Here is a 15,045-nt window from a genome sequence, read left to right as displayed (position 1 = left end):
TTGTTTGATTTTAATATTAATGCCAACTCCTATTCAACCTAGAAGTCAACAGCAGATTTGAATAATTTTCCTTTTATTCTTTGATATATTTTATCCATGAAACTTTTTTGAGCATTGAATATAATGGAATTAATTTTCTGTGGACTGTCATGATAGTTTAGATCAGAGTACTTCCTTCCTGTATTCTCTTTGGAATGCTGTAACACCACAGTGAGCACCATCAGTTGAAGCACTGAGCAGTCACAACTACAGGTGCTGCCAGTGACACATGTGCCTGCTTGAAAAGAAGAACAGCCATAGCAACAAATAAAAATACATCCAATTCTTAGTTAGGAAAAGATGTAACTAACACTTTTGTGCATGTTCAACAGTAAACAAAGCATTTGAGCTCCACAATAAACTGAAACCTTTATTTTGATTAGTCTTATTTTGGCTTTCTGAAGAATAAGAGTTTTTTCACAATGTACTAAAAATACTTCTATCTCAGCATACACCCAGGCCTGTCAGAAAAAGTTGCTACCTTAAGTTACAGTTTCTATATTTAAAAATTGTCTATGGGTACATTCCTCTTAGCACAAGAATTGCCAAAGAGATACCTCATTCTGAACAGCAGGTTTTCAAGTACTGATATACCTCCAGCTTCCTGAAATATGAGGAAAAAAAATCAAAATTTTGAATCATTAAGGTTGCAAAAGACCTCCAAGATTATAGAGTCCAACCTTTGACAGAACCACCACCATATCAACTAAACCATAGCATGGAGTGCCAAGTCCTGTCTTTTCTTGAACACTTCCAGGGATGATGACTCCACCACATCTTTGGCAAGTTCCAATGCACAACAACCCTTTCCATGAAGAAATCCTTCTTGATGCCCAGCATGAACATCCCCTGGCACAGCTTGAGGCCATTTCCTGTATTTATTCAAAATTAGTCTTAACACTAAAAGTAGACTGTGCTTCAATTTTCATCAAAGCAGGGAAAATAAAGGAAATATTTTCTGAATGTCATGTCCAATCCTACTAGATTTTACTATTCCATTCATTCCGCAGGATAAACTGTTTCATTATTCAATGAGCTTACAGCATTTTAATGCAACCTTAATGGTATTTTCCCAGCTACCGGAAAGAATACTTACTTTCGTCTTTCTGCCTCAAATTTACTCAGCAGCTTCCGGAGACCACCATTCTTAAATCCTTGGAAATGTGCAGCTGGGGCTCCCACAGTGATAACATCATACAGAGCATCTGGAATGGGAATAGAAAAACATAAATATTTGAATGCTTCTATCCCCAGGTCATGGCAACACTGCAGCATCTACTCCACAAAAAGTAAGGATAAGTCTATATCATTTCCAGGGAATAATTGATAATCCATGTCCCAAGAAGGCCCAAGAGCTAATCAATCTTTCTACATAGGCACCTGCACACTTTTAAAAGTTCATTTGACTTATGGCTATATCTAAATTATGTGTCACAGTGTAGAACAATATTCCAGGTCTGCAGTTTACAAAGCTGCCAAGTAAATTGGCCCATTGTGTATTTCATTTTATTGCCCCTTTCATTATTTAACTTGTAGTCATGTTGAGATGCACAGATTCAAGCATTTTAGAGTCAAAAGAGACCATTATGATGCAATAGTCTGACTGAATAATAGAGACTACAGAATTACAGCTAATAAAGCCTCAAGCTTGTCTTTTGGTTGAGTGAAGGCATCTCTTTGTTTAGGCATCTAATCTTGATTTAAAGATTGCAAGTGACAACAAATTCACTGCATTCCCAGAGAAGTCAGACTAGTAAAAATCCCTACTTCTTTTCTAGTTCAAATTTGTTTATACGTAATGCTACTGTACTTTCAGATGTAATGGTGTTTAATGCTAAATTGGTGAGCCCTGCTCTATGACATACACTAACTTTTTACATATGTTTATAAACACAGAGAAAGTCAGTTGTTCTAAGCTGAGAAGCTACCAGAATAAGAAATAAACCATGCTAATTAAATTCTTGTCGAGTAAATGATCTGTTGTCTCTTTCTGTATATACCTGATGCCTTATGACATAGGGGATGAACTTTTTGTGTGTATATATGCTTACAGAACTGGAGGTGAAACATCATTTTTCAAAGAGCTTGTGATTGATTGTCAGTGCAGAGATGAAGATTTAATTCCATTCCACACCACAATAACTATTTCTTCTAAGTTTAAATTTACATTTACAGTAAGTACCTGTTTTGTACCTGAACTTACTGGAGATATGAAAATACAGTTCAGAATGCCTCATTCTTAAAATGTATTTCTAAAGGAAACATTACAGGATGTTTTTTGAGAACTGTTTTATTCATCAAGGAAGTTTCCCATGTAAATTAAAATCTAGACCCCTCCTAAAATAGAACTTTCATTCTGATGATAAATATCCCTAGAAGCATGAAAACTGTACAAATGATTCACAGTTAATGAACTATGCTTTGCTTCCTGAACTGAATCTCAGAACATATTTGCTCAAATTGATTTGAGCTCTAATGAGTTGGTGACTCTTCAATATCCACTTAAAAGGAGAAGTGACATAGTTTCATTAGCCTAAGGTGAGCTTCAAGATTCTTAAATAGCCCATTCTTTCAGGTCTTAATATAGATTTATTCATAATACATATTCTTCGGCTATTAGAGTTCCACTGGTACTTGACAATAAGGAATTCTATTGCTTAGAATAGCAGTGGCTTGAAATCAAGATAAGAGATGAACTCATTAGGGTTCTGAATATGTTTAGAGATAACTCATGAAACAACAGGAAAACATTTAAAAGACTAAACCTGGTTCTGACTGTTTTAAAAATAGGCATGACCCTGTTTATAGTTACTTTGGGAGGCAGGGGGGATTTATCCAGAATGGAGCCTTATTCAGCCTGTGGTCTCTTCTCAGCATGGTCGAGGAGGAGCTGTCTGAGACAGAAACACACCCAGCACAGCTGAGCACCTGCCTCACACAACCTACATGGGAGAGTGAGGATGGCAAAGGATGACAAGCAAACATCCACACCTGATGATGGGCACAGGGCAATCTCATTCCCATTTCCCAGAGCACAGTGCAGTGGAGAGTTCTGCATGGGGAGGAATGCCTTGTGATGTGCTCTACTTACACATCAGTGGAGCTCCTTGTTAAAGACAGTGTCAGCATCAGTGCACTGCTGCAGGAGTGCTCCAGTAACTCATAACCATCAAGCAAGAGCAGGCTACTGCTGACACCCCTCTGCAGTGAAGACAGAGCTTAAAATGAAGCAGAGCACCACAGGAGTTGATCTTATTATCAAGAACAACTCAATCCCAATTTTGAATCAACCTGCCTGCTTCCACAGGAGACAGTCAGGGTCTTAAACTGGCCAGATGCAAAACAAAAATCAGTTCACCAAATCTATTTAAAACAAGCACATATTGTAAACAGGAAAAAATGCAAATCTATGTCAATATATAGATTTAAGCTCTCCAGTATGATGAACAGAGCACACTGTGGTGTTTATGAAATGGATAGGGATACCGTTGACTCATAGGAAAATAGCATTTTTCTCAAAGCTATTCCTACTGAAAGTTTAAGCACACTTTCTCTTCCATGTCAGTACCCAATAACAACCCAAATAAAAGTTCAGGAAAAGTAAACCTGTTATTATACATGTCAAACCAAGATCAAACCAAAAAAACCACACACCTATGTGTATATACAATAGATGGGATTAAAACCTATCTTTCATTTCCAAAATTAAGCTATCTGATAGTGTAAGGTGTAAGGTGTTAACGACACCTCTATGGATCATTAGCTTGTTTAAATGCCACCTCTATGAATATTTATTCTCCCCATTCCAATGTCATTCTCCTGGTTATATTCCAGGTGTCCTTTGATATATGCCAAGCAAAGCATGAGCTGAGAAAGACCAACTTAATATTCAAGTGCTGCGAACTCAGATTGATTAGCAATTGCTAGAAACTGTTCAGACTGTATATATCTAATACAAGACACAGTGAACATTAGTTAAGTAATAGAGGCAGAGTTTTATAATTTAAAGATCCAAATTTAGAAGATAACCAGAACAATTCTAACATTTATCTCTTTCTGTACCCTTTTTGATTATGGATTAACGATGTGCCCCAAGCAAAATGGTTTTGGAGAAGAAGGGAAAAAATTCATAAAAAAACAAAACAAAACTCCAGTACTGTAAAAGTTGTGGGTGCTTAAGTAAGTCACATATTTCATTCTATTTTTCTTTTTATTTAGCAAATAGACATACAGTGTCCTGTTCACAAAGAGGTTTTCTTGAAAAGACATAATGTTAAGCTTCTGGCCACCATTACAAACCTAAAAATCCTTTTGAGTTAATTAATTAACTTTAAAACATTAAATTAAAATCTGTGCTACCACATTATGTCACTATAAATCCCCATCCTGTTGAAATGTTTGGAGGCACAGTTTTTTAGTAAAAGAAATAACAAAATATTGAACCAACCAGTATTTAACAGATAATTGGAAGTCCCTGTGTCCCAGCTTAGAAGTGGATGAACATCAGCCTCATACAGTATAAAAGAGGAGTTGTACCACTGTTTGTACTTATTGTTTTACAATCTTAGATGCAGAGTGTATTAATAAGGCAAAAACCTTACGGAATGTAACTTCTGTGTTTGTAGTAACATCAAATTTAACAGATCTCAATTTGCCAACAAATTATTCACTGTACCATGATTTGGTCATATATATTTATCAGTATAATCTTAGATCTGTAAAGGAAGCTGTTAAAACCATATGCAAGCGGCAACAACAGAATTGTGTTAAAAAGAACCACAGATGATGTTACAGAAACTTATCACCCTCTCCAGGAGATGTCGGAAGTTTGCAGTATTTTCAGCATAATCAGTGATGTATTTTCTCTTAACACTGAGCAAATGCTTACATGGGGTAGGTGGGCATGACAGAGTAGCACTGCTTAAGCTGATTTAGAACCAAGCAGTGCTGGGCTCATTACAACTTCTTAAGAAACAGGATAAATTAACTTCAGAAGTAATATTGTCTTTTATGGAACCATGTAACTCCCATAACCTGGGCTGGTGAGCTCATCCCAGCAATCTCTGTGAGGAAAAGTACTGTACTGTGCTCTATCACTATCTCTGGTGGCAAACTGGTGGGGATGGGGTGGGGTGGGATGGGGGGCAGAGTGGGGGAGAAGAAAAGCCACCTTAAAACAAGAGCATTAAGTCTGACTTTTACAGCATTATGGATCACAATGAAAAATAAAGTGGGTGCCAGAGAAGGACATGAATCTTACTGAGCATTGTGCAGTTTATCACTACGAATCATGACAGTATTAGCTCTGCACTGCTACAACAGAGTATTTTTAACCATGCATAGGTTACTAATACATTTCAGTGAGCATATATTCTCCATTCACTTACTTGCCTGAAGTGTCATAGGAACAAAATGAGCACATCCCTGGAATCTATTTTTAGAAAGGAACTTAGAAGAAATTTAGTTAACCAACCCTTAGTTTTCCAAGATATGCAGTAAATGTCCACAATTTGTGGCATCAGAAGATGAGGCAGGGAAATTCCTTACAGAGATTTGACTCTGGATGTGATTTCTAAATTTCAGTGTAACTGTTTTCAAAGTATACTTTGTCGTACTTGGAGAGTTTCTTTACCTTTCAATCGAGGACTATGCACATGCATTCTTTGCAGATGAAGATTTATTGGGATGAATTCTAGTGTTTTTTCTCCTTTGCTACAGCTTGACTTAAAGGAAGAACCTGAAAAACAAAAGTTTAAAGAATCATTGTCTTAAGCACCTGTGGCAGCAGCTTTCTGGCCACAGAGAGCAGGCACAGACTTTCCCAGGCACTTTCCCAGGGAAGGCTGTGAGAAGATCAGAGAAAAGAATGAGAAACAATTATTATCTTCACTTGTTGCACCTGCTGTTGTGCACATGTGGAATGTGTCATGGAGATTTGTTTACCAAAGGTTAATTTCTTAATTGAACACTGTGTGGTGTTTGGATGGATTGACCAATTAGGTCAAAGCTGTATCGGACTGGCTGGAAGAGTTACTGATTTTCTTAATAAATATAGTATAATGTCATATAAGATGATATAATAAAACAATAAATCAACCTTCTGCAATCATGGAGTCAATACTAATTATTACCCAACTTAAAAACTACAGCAACAAGCACCCAGATGTTTTTGCATTCCTTTTAAAGCAAGGACAATACTTGGGTGTGAGGAGTTGTCTTTAATTTGCCTTCAATGTGCAATTGCATATTATGAGATGAAAGGTTCACTAACTGAGTCTCAGCATGTGTCCATACTGGAAGCAACAAACCAGCTTTTAATTCACAGAACAATCTAATTTTTTTTGTTCTAGGAGATAGAAACTTTTCCCTGCTGTCTGAAATGAGTCTGCAGTCTGCTGGAGACAATGTAGCAGTTAATGTGCATTATGTTTATTCTGTGCTAAAACCACAAGGTTACAGAGCTATGATGGCACTGCATTTTTCCAAGTAACATTTTATTCTTCAAAGAAAAGTATTATATTGAATAGGCTATGCGTTCTTCCCAGAAAGCTCAAATAAAGAAATACAAACTATCCTAAGGAAAGCTATATATTTGTTCACAGGAGGCTTGATGCCTTGGAAAAACAAACAAAAAAAAAAATTAATATGCCTGCATATTTCAAAAGCATGAGATTATTAGTAGTTTTATGGTAGTGTAAAGGAATATAATTAAAGTCTGACAGTATGAAAATATAATTTACCTGAAGCTATTTTATACAGAATCTGTATAAAATAAAAGGGTCTAGATTAGGAAAGAGAAGTGGCCTTGTCTTCTAACGCAGGCAGCCCAACATTTACCTAAGGCCACTTTTTCGACACCCTATCATTTTGCCAATCGTTAATTAACAGAACTAAAATTCCACTCATTCAGATAGAATTTTTAAATAAATTTTGTCAAGGTTCAGCAGCCTTTTTTTTGAAACAGCCATACAAAAAGGTAAAGGAAATATTTTAAATTGTTTTTTGCTCGCTCAGTCAAGACTTGCTAGTGTTTATCTGTTGAAACTGCCATAGTTTCCGGCAGGACATAGCACTGAGCCTCTCCATATAAACCACTCTGCCAGAGGACACTAATGATGCTCCAGACCAGCCAAGCATGCTTAGGCTGCTCCCTAAGCTTAGGAGCTTAAAATAATAATTTAAAACAGATGAAGAGCAAAGCCAGGAAGAAAAGCAATTCACAGGAGTCAAAATTTTAGATTAGACAAGAAACCCCATGATGTAGATTGAAATCAGGAGCTGTTGATGCATCTGAAAAACACAGGCAATTAGGGGGGTAGTAAAGGCAACTCAAACTATCAGAAAAGAAATTATAATAGTGCAGGGAAGGAGACTGTAAGTAATTTGGAAACAGAACAGAAGGTGGGAAGATTATTTCTGAGAATTCAGCTGAGACCAAGTTCAAAGCTTAAGGAATGATAACTGGACCTGAGACAAGGAGAGACTGGCTGAACAAGGGGAGCATAAGATGAAAGCAAATTAAAAGGACGGGTGAAAGAAGAGTAGGAGGGAGAAGAGCCTGCTCTCAGGAGTCTCTCTTCCACTTCGAGCAGGAGCACAAGAGATGCCGCATTGCTGACTTGTGTTTTTCCTTTTCCAGGGAAGACCTGGGAAGCAAGTATCCCTTCCCATCCAGTGCCAGAAAATTACTGTATAAGGACCACCCAGCTGCTATCAGTCACTAGATTTGCTCAGGTATGAGATCCATGCAGTGGAATGAACATCTCAATCTGCATTTACCTTAGCATCCATACAATAAAATTAACTTTAAGTATAGCCTGTTTTTAAGAAAGTTTCATTTCAGAACTAAAAAAAAAAATTACATTCCCTCAATTGAAACAGTTCTTGTTATTATTGTTGCAAGATCAAACTCTTCAAAGTTAGGAAATACCAGAATATACATGCAACATTCATCTGACATCCACCTGAAGAACTGTGAAATGGGCATATATCATGTATGGGCTTTTACCAGTTCATTGAATGTTCAGTGTCTTTGCTGCTCACTTTAAAAGCAGTGATTCAATATCTTGTTTCCAACTTTAATTTCAGTATTTATTCAGGATTTTAACATGTTGCTCAAACCTCCCTCAAAGTCAAGGTTATTAATTTCCTCAAAACTGTCTACTATATACATATTAACAGCCTCTCAGGACTTTACAAATTTTTATAAAATAATGTTAACTGGTTGAGTTATAATTTCACCCATCCTAATATCAGAGAATAAACATTTAAGAAACAATGCAACAATATAAGATATGGAAAAACTTGTCCTGCAGAACACTCATCATAATGCAAAATCACATTCCATTTTGGAAGCACAGCTCCCACTGGGCTGAATTGCATCCATAAGTACCAAGCACTTCTGCAACACAACCTGTGTCTAGTGCCAGGCTTCCATAAAAGAACACACTAACCACTTCTCAAGTCTGACTTGCCTACATAGGAACTTTGTGACAGAGGCAGGAATAATGTCCAGTTTTTGAGAACAATATTAAATTGCCTTAGCCTTGACTGTCTTTTTCCCCCTTCTAGGGCTGGATAAATAATAGAGTTTTCTGTTTGATGACTGAAACTGAAAAAAAAAGTAAATTGGGGGGTAGGAGAAATCATTTGGGGATGATTTCAGGTCAAACTGAAACAAACAATTTTCAAAGTTACACTTCCTCCCAATATCACCAAATCTGTGGTTTAGATTTATCTGAAATTACTGGGTTTTTTGTTTCCTAACCCTTATATCTTCCTGGTATGTTTCCTTACAATAAAATACTTTACATTCTCTGAAATTCTCCCATTACCGAGGCTAAAAGTGTTTGCCAAAACAACTCAAATCTGAAATAGTCTTAACTTTCTTACACATCCATTTTCAATAAATATGCTGCTAAACCAGAATTGCTGTCTAATACTAATGTGGTTTCCTCATACTTACACAGCAATCTCTCTATTTCAAAAAGAAATTAAGTGGTCTCCTAACAGCCTTCTCCACTAAATTCCATAAATAGTTTGGTTGAGTTGAAGTGGGTATCACTCAGAAAGCCCAACTTGAGATTGTGTTGGGGAAGTATGAAAATATTTTTGAGAAATTTTATTTGCAGGTGCTATCTGCCCTTCAGAACACTTCAACCCAAACTCAGGCAATATTCTAAGATGAAGAAAGACACCTGCACTGGCTAAACTGAAAAGCAAAATGGTTTTTGGCATGCCTTGAAATATGTTGACCTGAAAAGTCTGAATTAAAATTGTGCTCACATTCCTAATCTTAGCAATTTCTACTTCATAAGTACTTGAATTTCAAGTAGCTACAATGTGCTCCCAACATAACTATTTGTGCAAATACAGTATTAAGTCAAATTTATGTCTGGCTTGCTTTTCTAATAAAAGACTATAATCTTGTTTTTTGAAGTTATAAAGTTTACTTTTTACAGAGAAAAAATGAACAAATTTACACCTCGCCATTACTTCTCATTTTTGCTACAATTACTAGGTTGCTTTGTTTTCTGATAAATGTCCCTTCTCTTTTGTATGTGCTGATTCACTCCTCCTGGATAATCTGTTTCCCAGGTCCACTTTATTTCCCTCAAGACCCAATTAAGATGGGTCCTTCAACATTATAAACCCTTTAGAAAGTCAATTTGCACAATACAGGTCTTGCAGACTTCATGTCTAATAGATTAAATCGTCTATTTTTTTTAATCTCAAAACGTCTTTTCAATATTTTCCTGCACGTTATAATTATTACATTGGATGCTTCATTATCTGTATTTATTGGCTTATTTATGACACTTTATGGAGTGCTTTCAAGATTAATTAGCCAAAGACTGAAAATACATATATATATTACTTAAAAGAGAATCATGGGAAGTGTCATAGTGGGTTAGACAGTAGCTGCCAAAATTGGAACTGGGATATTCTGATGATGTCAAACAATCACAAATACAAGAAATGTCTCTTTTGCAAACAAAATAGAAATTATTATACAACATTTACTGCAACACATTAACTTTTTTTCCCCAACAAATATTTAAACAGTTGACCAACTGCTTTCAAAAAAAGCTTACTTTCAGTTAGAGAGTGGTTTTTCTTCATACACTAAAATAGGATTTCTCTTTTTCTGTGACCAAGAGTCTCTGCATCCAGCTCTGGACTCCCAGCACAGGAGGGACAAGGACCTGTTGGACTGAGTCCAGAGGAGGTCACAGAGATGCTTATTGGAATAGTTCAACCTGGAAAAGTGATTTCAGACTGACGTAATTCCAACCTTTCAGTACAGGGAGGGAGCTTACAAGAAAGCTGGAGTGGGACTATTTTCAAGATCATGTGATGACAGGACAAGGGGGAATGCGTTCAAACTGAAAGTGGGGAGATTTGGATTAGACATTGGGAAGAAATTCTTTCATGTGAGGGGGGATGAGACACTGGAACAGGTTGCCCATAGTAGCTGTGGATGCCCCATTGCTGGAAGTATTCAAGGCCAGGGTGGATGGGAGTTTGAGCAACCTGGTCTAGAGGAAGGTGTCCCTGCCTGTGGCAGGTGGGTTAGAACTTGATAATCTTTAAGATCTCTTCCAATGCAAACCATCCTTTGATTCTAAGATTTTTATGTATTTTATTCCTTCTGAATATGCCAGTATTTCATAGCTAACAATCTAGTAAATTCTTAAATGTTCCAGATAAAATCACAGATTCCTACCTGTATGCTTCCCAAGCTCTGCAAGAGTGTCCTGGTACATGCTCAACATCTGATCACAGTGAGCAATTACACTTTTGCGCATGTTGTCCCAGTGAGGAGCAAGTTCTCCTAGGTCTTTAAGTTCCTGATTCCTGTACCAAAAAGCAAAAAGAGAAGGCACTAATTAATTCATTAATCCATTAAGATTCATCCAAATTAATCTAAAAAGAGTTTGCTACAAAACATCAGGAAGATTTCCTAATTGAAATAAAATCTGTTTTCAGAACGCTTGTAAGATCTGCTTTTCATCTCTGTTTTACAAGTACACAATAAAGCATGTCAGTAGATAATGCAGTAATTTTTGTGTTCAAAACTCATCTGGTATAAATTCAGTAACCTTCAAAATTAAATACTATTTCTTTCATGGAGGAAAGAAGGCTTCCAGGCTCCAGAGAGCTGTGCTCAGAGCAATTAACTTTTTGTGAAGAAATATTAAACACCATTGCAAAGAATACAAAGTTTGCTTTTCTCGCAAAACTTTCAGTATAGTTGTTTGGATGAACTGCTCTTTGGATACTTTCATAAACACTTCATAAAAATATTTCTAGCAGCGTTTCTACAAAAGTCAGTTTAACCAACACACCAGCCTTCACCACATTTCTTCAGCATTCAAAACAAAACATACACACACAAAACCCCCTGACACCAGTTCCCTAAAATGTCATGTCCAGCCTTACAGTGTTCATGAGGTCAAAACAGTAGTGCTATGGTAACCAAACACGTCACTGGAAGTTCAAAAGGAAATCCTTTACTAAATTATCAGTTTTCCTGTTCATTCTTGAGAGCTGACCTGAGTGAAATAATTTAAACTTCCTGCACAAACAAGCTTAGCACCCTGGGCTTTCTGTTTGGTTTTTCCTCTTGCACAGGAAGTTTCTCCTGTATCTCTCCCAAAGCCACTTTGTGGGACCTGCTTTTAAGGAAAATAAAGTATCTTGAGTCAGTCTTCAAACATCTGGAATTTTGCAGGAGCAAATGTTTGCAACACTACCAGTTTTCATCATTTTCCTTGGAGTATCAAGAACACTGTTTCACTGCAATTCTTGAAGTCTCCAAAAAAGCTTCCAGAGGAGAGCTCTTGCATACAGAAAAATTACGGAAGAAAAAGAAAAAATAGGGGATAAGGGGTGGAAAGAGGGAGGAAAACACCAGTGAGCCTGCAGCACAGGAACATAGAGTTCACTTATGTGAGTATTAGATCTGACCATTAGTCAAAAAGTCTTAAAATTATTTCTTAAACAGAACAGCCACACACTGGTGATGCTTTCCCCATCATTATTAGCTTTGCAGTAGTGTGAACGGTGTCAGAATAAGTTCCATAGGCATAACTCTGCTCCTGGTGTAGATGACAATTAAAACCAAACATATTGCACTGGAAGTGGAATTAAAGCATTTCATTTATACATGTTCTTGAAAATATCAACATGGAAACAAAGATTACAACACATGAGCTTGTTGACAGTTTATGTTAATGATATTATTACAATTTGCCATTTAATTGCTCCTGAAGCTGAACCAATTCAACTTTCCTCCAACAATACAAACTGGCAATTTTGTAGCTTAAGAATAATCTGACATGAAGGGATATGAAAAGATAAACCCAATATTGTCAGTGACCATTTTCCTTGACAGTTTTTAGCAGCTTAACATGAGGTGTCTCTTTCAATTAAAATCTTAGGGCCTCTTTCTCAGAAAAGTGTGTAAAATTTGTCAGGGTATGAAATTTTGTTAATGTGCAGTGATAATATTTTGGCCCTTAATATTTATGGTGTCTGATTTAATAGTTTTAGCAACAATGTTTGGACCTGGCTGGCTTCCAAAACTTTATTACTCCTTCTGTATTGGAATACACTATTCTGTCCAAGAACTATACCCCTGCCTCTACCTAAGCTCATGCCTGGAGCTGTTGGTCTCAAACTGAAGTCAAATAACAGCAGGAATAGAAAACTTTTATCTCAGACTAAAACATCCAACCAAACCCAAAAACTTGTTTAACCAGCTGACTATGAGTTAACTCCACTGACACCAATAGAAATGGGAAGGGGAAACTCAAATCTCTCAATATTAATTTTAATAGGTTTTCAAGAAATACCAAATCCTGCCCTCATTACCGGTGACATGGTTGGTATTTGTTTCTTCTCAGAAACATGTACAAATCACTGAAGTAAAAATTCAGTCTTCAATATGTCACAAAAAAGACACATCAACAATGCTTAAAGTAAGAGTTCAGTGCTATAGCAATCCAGAGCATATGCAGCATGGAAACTTTAAAGACTATATTTTCTGAATTTATTTTCATTTTAAAATACAGCAAAATCAAAACCATTAGAAAAGAGGATTATATGACAGACACTTCCTCAGAAAATACTCTTCCTCACATTATATCATTATTTCTTTTTCTAATGGAGTTATAGAAGACAGAGGATTTAAACAGGATTTATGTCTTGTAGTTTTTTTAGTTTGTCGTTGCTGTTGTTGATTCAATACAATTCTGAGTTATGGATGAAAAAAGAGGTGTCTTTTCTACATCAAAACTCCATCAACAATACTCCATAGTACCAAGCTTTATTATTATTATTACATGAAAGGCCTTTTCTAAAAGTAAACACAGTGGAAAAACCATAATAATTTTCATTTGTGAAAGTTCATAGTTCATATTAATTCTCACAATTTTTGAAAATTTTAATAATATTTTAATACTTTTATGTTAACTTATTTCATTGAATAACTTTGAAAACACACCTCAAACAGTAACCACAACCTCAACCACACCTCAACAGTTGTGCTATAAAACAATTAATCTTTATAATAGATATTGGTTCTACAGAGGGCAAATCAGTTACTGATCCAACATTTCAGTGCATCCATGGAACTTTGAATAGCTTGTCAACTAAACAGGAAGCTTACAGCAAACTCAGTGTTGTTAAAATTTATTTATCATCTTATCCCCCCACTCTAAATCTTCTTTCAAAGTCTTTTCCAGGTAATTGTTCTCATCAATGTGACAGATCTTGTGTTCTGCATCAACTTTAGCTCATCTTACAGCATGAAATCCAAGCTTTGTCTAGAGCTGCTTATCTTTGGCTTGCTGTTCAGCTCCTCAAACTACCTACTGAATAGTCTTTTCTGTCACTGCCCAATGGAAACTCCACCCAAAAACATGTCTGAGCTTCCACTGTCTCCTGCCTTCATTAATCAGCTACATTTCTTGGTGGCCTTGGCACCATCTTCACCTCTTTGCATCTAACCAGAATGTGGATGTAAACAGTCTGCCCCATTCCTCTTTCTCCACCTTAAATATTAGCTAATTAGCTAATTTTTAAGTCTGTTTTAGGTACATTTTGGTTATCACATGCATTCTTTCCTTTGGTAGACTAATTATGTTAGAAGTCCATTATCAAGAAATGGCTGAGAAACCAAGGCTCAGATTCTATCTTTTGTTTACCAACTCATGCTATTTTATTTTTGAGAATACCTTAGGTGCATGAATATAGTAAGCCACTAAAAGTACCTGAAAGAGGCACAATGAATTTCCTGTATGATTCATGCTGGTAATTTCTACTTAAACAGCTCCTGCTTTGTGCCACACATTCTAATGACAACAGTAACAGAAAAAAACTTGCTCATCACTTTAGATACAACAGCTCAGAAGTCTGAAGGAAGAATATTCAGTGCAAAAATACAAGCCCCTGATTTCTGTAAGGAGTACTTTGAATAAGTGGTATGCATCATGTTGGAAAATTATTCTAAGGAAGTCCCAGTATTGAAATCATGTTTCTAACAAACTTGTTTCTGCAAGTTCAGAACCACCGACAGTCCAGACCATTGCAGACTGCACAGTGAAAACCTGTGGTCAGTGACAATAAATCAAAATATGTGGTGGCCTACAGCTGGCCAGTAGGCCTCACAGTAGAAATAATTCCAATGTTATAACTGAAATAAATGACTGATTATATAATTATCTTACTTATGTAATTCGACCAGTAAGAGTAGGCTCAGGCCATTGGGACTTAGGCTGCTTTTGGCTGGTTAACCAGGCGGTAACCGGCTCAGCCAATGAGGATTAACCTCATGGGCTCCTCATGTATATAAGGAAGTGAGATCTCAATGAAGTTGGCTGCTGCTGCATGAACACGTATTGTAAATGGAGGTGAACCCGGTGGGAAGAAATGATGATGTCTGACTCCAGCTCAGAAGGCTGAAGGACTCCTTTATTATAACTATACTATAATACATTAATA

The 15,045-nt window shown here is 36.5% G+C and overlaps 1 protein-coding gene across 2 annotated transcripts in view; it reads right to left on the bottom strand.

Annotated features, from left to right (window-relative positions):
* INPP4B (inositol polyphosphate-4-phosphatase type II B) overlaps positions 1 to 15,045 on the bottom strand; it is a 321,293-nt gene that overhangs the window by 114,853 nt on the left and 191,395 nt on the right. For both annotated transcript variants that reach the window (XM_068188034.1, XM_068188035.1), the window contains 3 exons: positions 10,766 to 10,896; positions 5,672 to 5,776; positions 1,136 to 1,244 (listed from right to left, as the gene is read on the bottom strand). In XM_068188034.1, coding sequence (XP_068044135.1) covers positions 1,136 to 1,244; positions 5,672 to 5,776; positions 10,766 to 10,896 — 345 coding nt within the window. The remainder of the gene's footprint in view (positions 1 to 1,135; positions 1,245 to 5,671; positions 5,777 to 10,765; positions 10,897 to 15,045) is intronic.

Source organism: Anomalospiza imberbis, chromosome 4, assembly GCF_031753505.1.
Source record: "Anomalospiza imberbis isolate Cuckoo-Finch-1a 21T00152 chromosome 4, ASM3175350v1, whole genome shotgun sequence".
Lineage (NCBI taxonomy): Eukaryota > Metazoa > Chordata > Aves > Passeriformes > Viduidae > Anomalospiza > Anomalospiza imberbis.
The sequence above is the reverse complement of the archived record's forward strand: the minus strand, read 5'-3'. Positions and strand labels throughout refer to the sequence as shown.